General features: G+C 39.6%; 2 protein-coding genes across 5 annotated transcripts in view; one reads left to right on the forward strand and one right to left on the reverse strand.

Moving 5' to 3' along the window:
- FBXW2 (F-box and WD repeat domain containing 2) overlaps positions 1-9,614 on the reverse strand; it is a 31,869-nt gene extending 22,255 nt beyond the window's left edge. The window contains exons 1-3 of one of the 4 annotated variants that reach the window (XM_059925481.1): positions 9,509-9,614; positions 9,302-9,410; positions 3,911-4,420 (exon numbers count right to left, since the gene is read on the reverse strand). In XM_059925481.1, the coding sequence (XP_059781464.1) occupies positions 3,911-4,400 (490 nt within the window). In that variant the 5' untranslated portion in view covers positions 4,401-4,420; positions 9,302-9,410; positions 9,509-9,614. The other 3 variants (XM_059925485.1, XM_059925483.1, XM_059925482.1) reach the window with 3 other exon arrangements.
- B3GALT9 (beta-1,3-galactosyltransferase 9) lies at positions 9,404-13,794 on the forward strand. Its single transcript, XM_059926681.1, has 2 exons — positions 9,404-9,691; positions 12,691-13,794. Exons 1-2 carry the CDS (start codon positions 9,404-9,406, stop codon positions 13,792-13,794), a joined length of 1,392 nt encoding a protein of 463 aa, XP_059782664.1.
- Positions 13,795-14,101: the final 307 nt, after the last annotated feature.

Genomic DNA, 14,101 nt, shown 5'->3' on the forward strand with positions numbered 1-14,101 from the left:
TTACTATCCTATATCTAGACCTATTTAAGTTCATTTAAACTGCAACAGACTAGTAATTTAAATTGGAAGCGCAAGATGTGTCTATGTCAAAGGGTATCAATAGAATTAGGATCATCTCCTAGGGGGAACACTTCAGAAATTTCTAGGGTGGCTTCACTGTCACAATGAGAAGACATTACTGGCATCTACTGGGCAGAGTCCAGGAATGCTGGACATCCTGCAATGTTTGCAGAGCACAAAAAGAATCTGTATTCTGCATGACATTCCATAAAGTTCTGCCAGATATTCGTAAGTGAAAATCTTAGTTATCTGACTGAGCCTAAAATCTGTTTTACAAAGAGTATTAGCAGTTTAACTGTATACCTAATTTTCTATGAGTGTAACTACCAGATAAATTGAGGAAAGACGTACTTTCCTGGGAACTCTAAGAGTCTTTCACCATTTGAAAAGATGGCGTCACAGATGGCATCTGTGACACAAACACAACATTCTGCATTCACAGCTGTCATGTTCACAATGATAGTACACATAGGTGTAAACATCTGATTACTTTACCACCTTCTAAGCCATGCTTGAGCACGTGTTCAATATGTATTACTTTAAATCACAGTCCTCTTATTTCTCCTCTGGATCAAAGTTTGGGTGTTATATTGATTTTTAAAATGTGTACTTATAGATAAGTTACTTCCATGATTTTTACTTCATGATAGGAGAATACTGTAAAATATGTCATCAAAAGAGGACCTGGGTCTGACAGAAACAAGAAACACTAGTTTATCTGAAATGGAAAGCTCTGAACTCGGCCCTTTTTCTGCTCAAAAATCTTTCATAGTTTATAGAAAACTGTCCAAATACATGTTCCTGGCATTCCAGGCTTGTGAAAACACAGCCTAAGCCTATTTCTTCAGATTATACTCTAGGAGTCTCTCCCTAATTATATTATAAGATTTCAGCCAATATGGGTTTTCTTTATTTTCATCCTCCATGCTTCATGCTTAGCCCTTTCGAATGCTGATATTCCTACTGGAAAGCCCTGTGTATCTCAACTCTCCAAAAATCTATACGTTCTTCAAGACCCAACATAAACACTGCTCTACTTTCCCAAATGGAAGAAATCATTCCTTCTTCTGAACAACTATATAATTTTATTCCCTCATACAATTCAACGGTATCACTTTTTTGGTTGGTCTCTTTTTAATTAAGATATAACTGACATATAACATTATATTAATTCCAGGTGTAATGTAACGATTTGATATCTGTATATACTGTGAAATGTTCATCACAGTAAGCCTAGTTAAATATATCATTTGATCGTACCTCTTTTATAGCTCTCGTTTTTCCCATTCGACTGTAAGCCAGAGGTCACAACACAGCCACTTACAGGTTGAATATGACCCAACCACAATATTATAAAATTCTGAATAATACTTAAAAATTAATACTTTTTAAAAAACGAGGATATTTCACAAAAATTTAGACTTGGGGCTTCTCTTGAAAAGTCAGATCTGACAACTCTGAGCCTGAATCCCACATGGCAATAATTTACTACAGCAGAGCAGCAGCTATCCACTTCAGTGTTTTCTTATCAGCCACAGTTCACACGGAGACTTTTACTTAATCAGGTTACCTTCCTGATCCCAGTGTGCACGTTCTCTGAGGAAAGAACTGCTCTAATTCAGCTATGCATGCCCTCACACAGTCTGTCACACAGTAGGCATTTTATAAATAAATACCTACTGAACAGCACAAAGCACAATAGTTTCCTTCCTTACCGTTTCAGAAATAAGGAGAATAACCACCTCATTCAATCCATACCATGTTAATTTTTAGCATTATCTATCTTTTTGGTAATACTGTTTTATTGCTTGCTTAAGGGCTAATCTGAGAGTCACTGTAAATTTATTGCCAAATTCAGAATTTCCCAATTCAACCACAGTGAAAATACAAGCTCTTAAGTAACAAAGTGATACAAACACATGTTTAATTCTATTAACAAATATTTCTCACTAGTAACAGTCCCAGGAATGCTGCTTTAAACTAATGCTTTGGATCATTTTCAATAAACAAAGCATAATTTTCCATATGCAAACCTGGTGAATTTAATCATATTAAAAATAACACAGCATATAGACCCACCTGAAGAATAATCTTAAAATGCAGGGTTGGGTCCACAGTTATCTGCAGATATTAACTCTCCAGGTAGTTAAGGAATTCAGTGAATGTATTCCATTTACTTCTGTGCCAAGTAACAGGTTTTATGGCATTTTAAATGCGAAGTTTAACAAGAAATTAAGAAAAAAAAAAAGCTGGAATTGGTTCTGAAAATGAGTCAACTGCCAGTATTGCCCCAAGTGTGAATAAATGCCAAACTCAAAGGCAATATGGCATCTTAATCTTTAAAAAAAAATTACCTGCCGGTGATCATGAGGCGAAAAGGATATTGAAAAGCCATCACCACAGCTGGGAAAGTACATCAAAGTATAAAAGAACAGATGATGTTGTTCCAGTAATCAGGCTTTTTATAGGACAGGGAAAATAATGTAAGCACGGAGTAATTTCAGGACGGCAAACAAACAAAACCATGAAATGCCTTAAATTTAATGTTTATTTTATAAAACTGACAAAGTGTCTAGCATTTCAGAGAATGCCACCATGTGAGAAAATGTACATCCTCAATGAATAAAGAAATGCCATTTTAAAACAATATTGAGAAATCATACCTCTCTTAATTATTAAAAATATTAAAACTGAGTCTGGTAGGACTCTGAGGGAGAAGCAGGTTACTATAGACTTTGCTGTGGGCATAGCATCAATCCACTATATCTGGAAAGGACACTTAAGAGGAGCTAGAAAAGCATTCATACGTCTGGATCTGGTGATTCTACTCTGAGGCTTCTGCCCCAAATAAATAATTCAAGGGGAAAAAATAATGCAAACAAAAATATTTGTAAAAATAGAAACAACCTGAATATGCATAATACGGAAATGGCTAAATAATTATGATATATTTACACAAAGGAACAGTATATACTATTAAAAATGACAACTATGTAATTTAGGTAATACTCAAGTGCTTATTAGAAATCATCCTGGATGATTTCTAATCATCCAGAACACGGAGTATCCCTATACTATATATATTATATACGTTGGAAGTGAATAGGCATTGCTATCATTGATTAAGAACTGCCTAGAGCCATTCTAAACTTTGCTTGAGAATTATTTACAACACCTATCAAAATGTATTGCCTAAAACATAGGCACTAATTATAATCACATGTAGAAACACATGCCCATTATAATTGGAAGATACACATAATTCTAATTTTAATGATTACATTTGTTATAAAAAGTTACCTAACTACTTGCTTAGTTTTAAAATACCCAACTGTCTTCAATCCCATGCCCAAACTCTTCTAATTCTTCTCACCACAGGATCTTAGAGCAGGAGAGAAATATCTCCTTTTCCATATTTTATAGACAAGGGAACAAACACAGAGAGGTTACATAATTCTTCCAAAATGACCTATTTGCTAGGACTAGACAGCAACTTTTCTACTGTTTTTTTTCCCTAAAATCATAGCTGATAGGAAAAAAAAAAAAAAAAAAACCCCAACATGGAGGACTGTACATGGACGAAAAGCACAGAAACAAGTAGAGCTTTCTGACACACATCACGTTTAAAAAAATGTCTGGAGCTTTCTTCTCATAAAATTTTATAAAAATAATTGTCTTCTCAGAGTGAAAAAGGATAAAGAGGAGAAAAACCAGTCAGGGATGAAGGGATAATGCCATTATAGGTATCTTATATAATTAACAATTGCCGTTCTCAAGCCTGAGGAGTATTTTGTTCTATTTGTAAGATTACACTCTATGAAATGCAAAAAAAAGTTCCAGGCTCTCTTACCTGTACAGAGGAGTCCATCTTTGTAGTAAAGTGCATACACTCTGGCACTGTGTCCAATTAATGATGAGGTCTCAAAGGCTTCATGGTCCTCCAGTTGCTTCATTCTCAAAATAGCCTTCAAATAAACCTTCTTCCAGTGCAAAGCGTCCTGAACAGAATCATCTATCTGCCAGCCCAAATTTTTACAGGCAGTCTGCCACACCTCTGTACAGGCACTTATCACCTTATTCCACTGTTTAGAGACGAGGCAGCATGTGAGTAAAGTCTGAGGATCGAGCCATTTTAACAAATAAAAACTGAGCTCCAGGGGAAGGAGTTTGAGGAAGTCCCGCTTGAGGAGAGTCTCCAGGTTATTGGAGAGATGCCTGAGCTGGACTGCCCCACTCAGACTAATCAGGTGATCCAGAGTTTCATTTTTCTGCAAGTCCGTCAGAGAAAGAAATGTAACAGAAATGTTATCAAGCCATGTCTCAAAGTCCTTTCTCTCCATAAGGTTATGGAAAAATTTACCTGTGGCACATCAAAATATTGTATTAGTTCTGCTCAAAATGACCATTCAAGCAAGACTGCTAACAAATGAAGTATTAAAAATTAGTGTAAAAAACTTGGCATTACAACATTATGCTTAGTTACATTACAACTTTACAGTTAATACACTGTATTTATCTGAAAAATTTCCATGCACACAAAAGAAAATACATTTGTGAAATCATACTTTAACAAATCATGACCTCCAAAACATAACTCAATGAAATTTATGCTGGTGTGTGTGTGATTTGCTCCTTTTGAAGTCTAGCACATGCTACATGCATCTTCACAGTAAAAGATTTACAGAGTATTCATTCCTTATGAAACAGTGTAGTTCTATACAATGGAACCCCCATCAAAACCATCATAATACCATTTCCTTAATACACTCTATTTGGGCACTAAAATCACAAAAATAAGCACAAGGATGTGACAACCAGAAAGCATGTCTCCGGAGCAGTAATTTGAGACATTGGTCTTCATGCTAGGTACAACCTGACCTGTTACTAGAATCACAGAACTGACTACTGGTTTTTGCAATAGATGTTCAGGCAAAAAGGTCTGGGGAAGAAAAATAAGCAGATGCAGTAAGTTATACGGCTCATGTATTCTGGTTCTTCCACTTCCTTTACGGCACTGCCTGTTATAACGTGAATTACCAAAGGCCTTATCTGGCCTTACATAGTCTGTTTTTATAAGCCTCATATGAGCTGGTGACAACTCTTAACCTCATGTACCCCAGAGAGCCATGAGCGTCCTGGAGGCCTGCACAAATAAGACAAATTAGTAACCCTGATGCTTAAAAAACACCCAAAGAAAGGGACCATCATCTTCACTTTGCAGATGAGGAAGCTGCAGGTCAGAGAAGGTAAGCGATTTGCCTATAGCCAACAGAGCAGACTGAAAGCCAGTGCTCTCAAGATCAGTACTCTTCTGATCAGGTTGCAGGAGAACTGCAACCTGGCGATAAAATCTGGGAGCACCGAGCCTGATGATATACCACCTTCCCCTTTAGGGCTAAATACAACAAAAAAAAATTACAAGTATCCAGCAACACATACTATGTCAAGGTGTCAACACACTCTTTAACAACGGGGACTAAACTAACAGGAAGAGAACAAAAACTAAAGCAAATCATGTAAAAACCATCTTTCCCAAGATAGGCCATGTTGGTAGATATTAGTGCTGGGTGATGGGTACATGGAGGTTTTTTATTCTATTTTCATATGCTGAAACATTTCAATGATTAAAAAAAAGAATAAAAACTTTCATTCTAATCTGATCACTCAGTTTCCCATCAGATTATCATACTAATTTAAAAACTTTATGTCCAAATTAAGGGCTTCCCTGGTGGCACAGTGGTTAAGAATCCGCCTGCCAATGCAGGGGACAAGGGTTCAAGCCCTGGTCCGGGAAGATCCCACATGCCACGGAGCAACTAAGCCTGTGTGCCACAACTACTGAGCCTGTGAGCCACAACTACTGAAGCCCGTGTGCCTAGAGCCCATGCTCCGCAACAAGAGAAGCCACCGCAATGAGAAGCCCTCGCACCACAACGAAGAGAAGCCCCCACTTGCCGCAACTAGAGAAAGCCTGCGTGAAGCAATGAAGACCCAATGCAGTCAAAAATAAATAAATAAAATAAATTTATTAAAAAAAAAAACTTTAAGTCCAAATTAAGGTAAAAGAGGAAAATAAACTCCTTTCCATATATGTCACCTAGATCAAGATCTACACAAATATCCAGATCTCATCGTCCAACTTTGTTAATGTTATGGTATGTAAAAATAATTTTCATTAATTTCCCAATATCTAATTTGGCGGGAACGTCATCAGACAAAAAGCAGTCAAAGCAAATAAACCTCTTCCAATCACATCATCTGTTGTCTAATATTTCTGAACAGTGAATGGACTTTAACCCTGAGGGTTTGGGCTAGGTAGGATTTATTAATTTAAGGATTTACTTGGCTGCCGAAAAACGATGATTTTACCAAAAGTTTTATCAACTTAACACAAGATAACAAGCCTCCTGGGACTTCCCTGGCAGTCCAGTGGTTAGGACTCTGCGCTTTCACTGCCAAGGGTCTGGGTTCGATCCCTGGTCGGGGAACTAAGATCCCACGAGCCACTCGGCACAGCCAAAGAACAAAACAAAACAAACAAACAAACAAAAAACCAAAATAACAAGCCTCCTCCTTTTTCTGTATCCTAACAACCTTTTATCTATAATATTTCTGGAAAAGTTTTACTTTAAAAAAATCATTCACAGCAAGACCAAAAAAAAAAGTTTCTGTGGACATTGACAAAATGTCACAACAGCTAATTAGTTAATACTGGTCAATTAAAAACATAACCAAAACATCTGCCCAGGCATCATTTTTTACAGTGAAGAAGCAGGGTGGCTTCCTCTATCTCACCTGCACCGCCACACACACACACAGTATGCCACAGGTCCATCACAGAAACGCTGACATTTATGTAAGATGAACTGGACACAACGCAAATTTATAATACCCGTAAAAACAATATCATTACAAAATAACTAAGAGACATCATACAGCATGCCAAATCAATGTACCCATGACACCACAGAGATTATGGGACGAGTTTTCCAACGAGCACCTTTAAAAACCCAGCCATTTCTGATATTTATATACTCTCCTAACTCCTCATAAGAATTTTTCTTCCCACTCTTACATTAGAAATTGCCCTTTAAGCTACTGAACCCTTTATGGGAGGCTCTTTTCCAGTTCTTCATCTTTCACTGTCATGAAAAAGGCATCTTTTTAAAATAAAGCAGGCCCCATTAACTTTGCAGAATGCACTATTTAAAAAAAAAAATCACCTTTTGTTTCTCTAAAAAATTAACTGACTCTGGAGAGAACTTTCTTAAGGTCACTGGTCTAAACTGAACTCTTAGAGAGCCTCTAGGAATATCATGTACTGGCAGCAAAGGTCCCATGGGGAAAACTTCAGGAAGTGGGATTTCAATTCAACTGAAGGAGGAGCTTTTAAAACACCAGAGCTTTCCAATAATGGAACAGCTGCCTCCAGAGTGGTGAGCTTCCCATTACTGGGAATGGTCAAGGACAGCTGGATACAGAGGCAGAATGAGGTAAATGAAAATGCTCTGGAGTCAGTCAAACCTTTTACTGATTCAGCCACTTTCTATGTGATCATGGACATGTTCAACTAACTTCTAAGCTTCCGTTTTGTCATCTGTAAAATGGAAGCTAGCTCACCTTGAGGGCTGTGAGAATCAGGACCAGAGTAGGGACATGCCTAGCACAGAGCCCTTGTAAGTTTTATTACTATGAATACCTGGCAGGAAAGCTCCACTAACATCCCTTTCAACCCTATGACATTACCACAGTTTATCTTAAGATGGCGTAAAATATACAGACCAAAAAACTCAAGTGCTCAAACTTACTGGGAATTAATTTTCTAATTAAGGGTAGTTACTGACTTGAGGCTATGATTTCCCACTAGGTGCATTTTCTCTCCACCCTCTCCACACTCCGTGGTGTCTCATCCTTTTTTCCTCCCCTCACTTAAGACTAAACATTAAACTTGCCCTTCTGCCCTCAATAGTAACAATCACAAAGCTCTGAAACAGGTGGATGATGAAAAGATTCCTAAACTGGGACATGGGAGACCTGGGTTTGGTCTCTGGTTCTGCCATTAACTCCCTATGTTCTCTTAGGCAACTCTCATCTTTGCACTGGTTTGACAGACTAAAGTACTACTCATAGATATTACCTCACTTGATTTTCACAACCTCCTGGAAGGTATCAGAACTGCCCTTAACTAATAAATGAGGAAATTTATGGCCCCAAAGGTGGAGTGACTGTCCCAGGGTCCCACAGGAAAGAGCAGGTGCAACATCTTTCCCAGCCCCCACCCTCCAAAACCAAAACCAAACCAAACCTATACTCCCAGGTCTTACTAAAGATACAACATTCTCGATTAAACATGATGAATGCATTTTCCTCTCCTCCCTCAGGACCCGGCCTAATCAAGAGAGAAAGCAAGACACTTGTTGCCCTTGGCTTCATCTTCCCTCTCTTTTCTTATCAAGTATAGCCAGCAGTTTCAGAGTACAGAGGCTCTGAACTTATCTAAATGAACTTACATACTTATATTTTGAATATTCAAGAAGCTAGTAACACTGGTTGCTTCCAGAGAATGCTGGAGGGCTGAGGAATAGGCGTGAGGCCCCCTTTATGAATTTAAAACCGTGTGAATATCAGTTCTATGTAAATCCGCCTTCAGTTTTAAGCTGAATTTTTAAAAGCTTTGAAAGAATACAAATAGTGTTTCTAAAATAAGGGCTCTGCAACCCCACTTGTTGCTGGGTGACCCTGGGCAAATCGCTTCCCCGATCTCAAGCCCAGTTTCCTCACTTATAAAAGGTAACCACGAACCGGTAACCCTACAAGGGTTTTTACGAGGAATAAACAGGATAATGCACTTAAAACGTTTAGCACAGTACCCGCACACTGTAAGCCTACAAGAAATGCCGGTTACCATTATTCAGCATTAACCTTGTTATCTTTCTTGCAAGCAGCAGTCCACATACACACCTGTTTCCATGGCATACCCACAATTATGGCGCAGTCCCTCACATTAGTACAGCGCTTTGTACTTCATAAACCACCTCTCCACAGTTCATCATCTTTCAAACTCATGGCAGCCCTGGGACATCACTGTTAACTCATTTCGCAGCTAAGGAAACTGAGGCACTAGGAGGCAGTCACTCCGAGACTCAATTCTCCCATCTCTAAAATCAACTCCAGATCCCTTCAACCCGTTCGTCGCTCCCGGGTCCCCTGCTCCCGGAGCCGTGTTCCGCGCGGCACTGACCTGAGCGAGCGCCCCGGGGCCCGGGACCTCGCGCCGGGCTCACACCGACTAGGCGCGCTCGGGCCGCCAGAGCCTCGCAGCGGCCGGGTCCGCTCCGCAGCCATGGCGCCTGCAGGGAGAGAAAGACAAACAGCCCGAGGCGCGGCGGGTCAGCAGAGGCGCGGGCGCCAGGCAACCCCCTCCCCGACCCGGCCCCGCCTCACATACAGAACTGGACCTGCGGCCGCCGCTCTGGGTCCGCAGGCTCACAGGGGAGCGGCTTCCGGTGCTGCCTGCGTCATCTCCGCGCGTCCCTCCACCCGCGGCGCCCAGCGGACGCGGCTGCACTTCCGGCCCCGCCTTAAAGGGGAAGTGGGAGAGCTGAGGAGCGTAGAGGGAGGCGGAGCATGCGTAGGTCCGCTTAAACCTGTGACGCATGGACCAAGGCTTGCTTCCAGGCCCCGCAGGTTTATGTCCGTCATCCAATCTGATCTTGCACCGACTGTGCGGCACTTTTTCTTATTATGCTCACTTTACGGAGGAGAGAGGGAGAATTTAAGAGACGTGTCCAAAGTCAAACAACGCATAGACATAACATTTATATAGACAGTAAGACACCCGTATGTCCAGTTAGTGGTAGAGCACATCTAGGGTACTTGAAACATGGGAAATAAAAAGTTGATTCTTTGTGGTGGAAACTAAGTATGGAGTCCAGAAAGTCAGGTCTCAAAAGAGCAGATTTGATTTGGTAGGCAACAGGAAGCCTCTGTGAACTTCGAAGCCAGAGAGTGACTGATGACATTACAAGAAAATTTAGGAAGACATGGGTACACAGATTGGATAAGCTTTATGAAAGAAAAGGCAGTGCTAAGGTAATCAAGAAAACCAGGCACCCCTATCTATTTGCAGCAAATGGTCTCAACCCCAGGATGGTAGGCGTTTTATGAATGAAACTGAAAATTCCAGATGGAGCTGCCCCAGAGACAACATTGTTTCAACCTCTCATGGACAAAGAAACCAAATTGTCTAAGTTTAAGCCTAGAGGCTATCCAGGAGCAAAATTTATGGCTCATTAAAAAATGAAAAGAAAATTGCAAAATAGAATTTGTATTTAATTAAATCCAACACCTGTGTAATCATTCAATTTAGTATATGTAAAAATTCCCTCTCATTTGAATTTTTTTAGGATATATATTCCCACTTCGTAAAAATCTCCAAGATTGCACAATGATTGTTGAGAAAACATAGCCAACTTTAAAATGTAATGAATTACTCCTAGCCAAATAACTACAAAAACTGCTATGAATCGCAGGTAGGAAGATCAACACGCAAAAAGAAAAACATGAAATATGGCCTGGCGTAGGGACAGAATGTTCAGTACAACTGCTTATGTGACAGGAACATAAAAATATGCTGGATGTTTTCTTTCTTTCCTTCCTTCCTTCCTTCCTTCTTTCATAAACCTGCTGCTCAAATGGTATTTGGAGTAATTCCTACACATTGACGCAATAGGAAAATTGCAAACATCAAATGCTTAGTTTCTCTGATTCAGGCTAAAATGGACTACACGTTGTTTTCCATTTTGAGATAAAGTTGCCTGGGAAAGGTAGATGGATGACATATAATTTATTTAGGAATGTTCTTCCATGGCCTATACTAGGAATTCAAAATCCTTCTTGATGAGACATACACCAAACCACACCATAAATTTCTTTGGGTAGAAAAAAAATGCACCCACTAGGGATGACAAGTTTTCCTTGATATTTAACACATTTGTTGCATGTGCAGGTACCAGGGAGCAGCATCTACTCCAACTGTTTAGTTTCTTGAGATGCACTCCTTCTGTGATGATGCTATTAAGAGATGATATGCGTGAACTAACTGTTCTTTCAACTCCCACACATACTTCACCAGGCACTTCACCAGGGTCATTTTCAAGAGGTAAACAAGGTTGGAAGCATTTGAAGAGGTTTGCTTTCTAGTCTTTGTTCTGGATTCACTCTAGCTGTAACGTGATCAGCACTTGCTGTCCTATGGAGCCAGCAGGTATTCTGGGACAAAAGCTCAGGTTGATTGACAAGAAACCTTATCCTTAAAGTCTCAGGCACAAGGTACTGTACCTCAATTGCTGTTAGACTGAGTGATCCTGAGATACATTTGGGCATACTTTGGCATCTGGACTCCATAATTTCCAAAGCCCTGAAATCGTTCACAGACAACATGCAGGCAAGTTTCTTATAATCTTTGAAGTATTTTATATCTATTAAAATAAGCTTTTAGTAGGCCGAAGTTTCTTCTGTGTGTAAATCATCAGAACTGAGAAAATGGAAAGGAGTTCAGATTATAATTGTGAGAGTTTGTTTTGCTCTGTTGGTTTCTCCTATTCAATAGACACGGGAAAGTAAAAGATGGAACTCAGGATTCTCTAATGGTTAAGAGTGAGCTTTGAAATCTGTCAGATTTCAGTTCAAATCATGGCCCTACCTCACCCTCTTATTCACTGAGTGATCTTGGGCAAATTCCTATACTGCCTGTACACTCAGCTTCAGTTTGAAGATAACATATCTGAAAGGGATATTACCAGGGCTGAATGAGTTAAGGCATGTAAAGTGCTTAGCACAGTGCCTTGCCCCCAGCAAGCGCTCAGGAAGAGGTGTCATTAGGGGAGTCTTTGTTGATTGAAGCTCCAGTGAATAGAGATTTAATTCCTCCAATGTCCCGGCTCTGTTATATTGCAATACTACATTGTATATGCTCTTCCAAATGGAAAGTTTCCATCTCCTTTGATGAGATGGAGTAAGCTTGGCACAGGTATGTCCTAGATCTTTGAAGAGGTGCTATACAGGTAGCAGGAATCTGCCCATATTGATAGACGCGTCAGATGGATTAGGGGACATTGTCAAAACAATGTCAGAATTTATTATTAAATTGAAAAGTCATACTAGAAGAATGTAAATGTTTGATAGTAGCCATTGTTCAGTAGCCAACAAAAGCTACCACTCCATTGAAAAACAGCCCTTGACCTTTGTAGTTAGAGAAGAAACTGATCCAAGTGCTTCAATTCCAGAAAGAATATCATATATTTTCCTGTAGGCTTTTAGCACAATGGCACTTGTTACTTTATATCCATGTGTCTATGTCTGATTTCTCTTTGCTTCCCCAGTGTCTAACACAGTGCCTCATATATAGTAAGTAGGCTTTCCTCCAAGCAAGAAAACAACCAACATTTTATTCATGATGCCTGCTGTCCAGGGGGCCATGATATAGTGGGAGAGACAAACAACAGAACTAAATAATAAACACTTAAAACAGTGTAGCGCTAAGTGCTGTGAGAGGTACATATAGTGTTCAGTGGGGACAAAAACAGAAATGGAGATGGAGCTTGAATGAATGTGTGTTCTTTTATTTAGGTGACATTCTGCAGACTTCGGACTCACCAGTGGTGTTTCATTCTGTTTAACGTTATTCTATTTCATGCCTTGCTTTTTGGGGCTGATTTTGTGGAAGAATATTTTCTGCATGCTTTGCCTTATGGAGATATGAAAGTTCTTGAAATTAAGGATAAGGCAAGAAAATTGAACATGGAGCCCCTAAGAAGTAATCTTTCCAAATACTATATCCTGAGCCAGTCGGAGGTGTGTAAAGGGAAAAACATATTTTTGCTCTCTCTTATCTTCAGTAGCCCAGGAAATGGAACAAGGCGGGACCTCATCAGGAAAACCTGGGGTAACGTGACCAGTGTCCGAGGGCATCCCATTCTCACACTGTTTGCTTTGGGAATGCCTGTTTTGGTGACTGCCCAGCAAGAGATAGACAAAGAGTCCCAAAAGAATAATGATATCATTGAAGGAATCTTCTTGGACAGTGCTGAGAACCAAACTCTGAAGATTATCACCATGACGCAGTGGGCTGTGACTTTCTGCCCTAACGCCCAGTTCATTCTCAAGGTTGATGAAGAGATGTTTGTCAATCTACCAAGTTTGGTAGACTACCTCCTCAATCTGAAAGAACACCTTGAAGATATCTATGTAGGAAGAGTTATCCATCAGGATACACCCAACAGAGACCCTAATAGCCAAGAATTTGTCCCTTTCAGTGAGTACCCAGAAAAGTACTACCCAGATTACTGCAGTGGTGAGGCCTTTGTTATGTCCCAAGATGTGGCTCGGATGATGTACGTAGTTTTCAAAGAAGTCCCCATTATGGTGCCTGCTGATGTGTTTGTAGGAATTTGTGCTAAATCCATTGGCCTAATACCCATACACAGTTCAAGGTTTTCTGGGAAAAGCCGTATCAGATACAACAGATGTTGCTTTAAGTTCATTTTCACATCCTCAGAAACTACAGATGCTGAAATGCCCCTGGTATGGAAGGAAATTAACAGTGGGAAAGAATGTACGCTGTTTGAAACCTACTATGGGCTCATTTCCTGCAAACTTCTGACATACCTTGACAGCTTTAAACTTTTTCACATGGGTACCATAAAAAATAATGTCATGTATTATGGTGATTAGGATTTCTTTGTTTTTCTTAAAAGTGTGTTCTTTAAAAATTACCTCTTACCTTGTTACAGAAAGTGTCCCTCCTTCCTTGTGTTTTATGTAGTTTCTCTGAATCTTTAATTGTACTCAGCAAGTTGCAGTGTTCTTAGTGCTCTGATGTACTACATTGAATTGAGATCTCATTTTAAGAAATTTAAGTTGGTGTAGCATGATTCTTTTCAAAGTAATACCTTTTGTCTAGAAAAGAGAGAACATTAAATTTAATTATAACCAAGAGTCTTGTTTCTCTTTACAATTAATGGATTTCTAAAAATCACAT

This window comes from Balaenoptera ricei, chromosome 6 (assembly GCF_028023285.1).
Source record: "Balaenoptera ricei isolate mBalRic1 chromosome 6, mBalRic1.hap2, whole genome shotgun sequence".
Classification (NCBI taxonomy): Eukaryota; Metazoa; Chordata; class Mammalia; order Artiodactyla; family Balaenopteridae; genus Balaenoptera; species Balaenoptera ricei.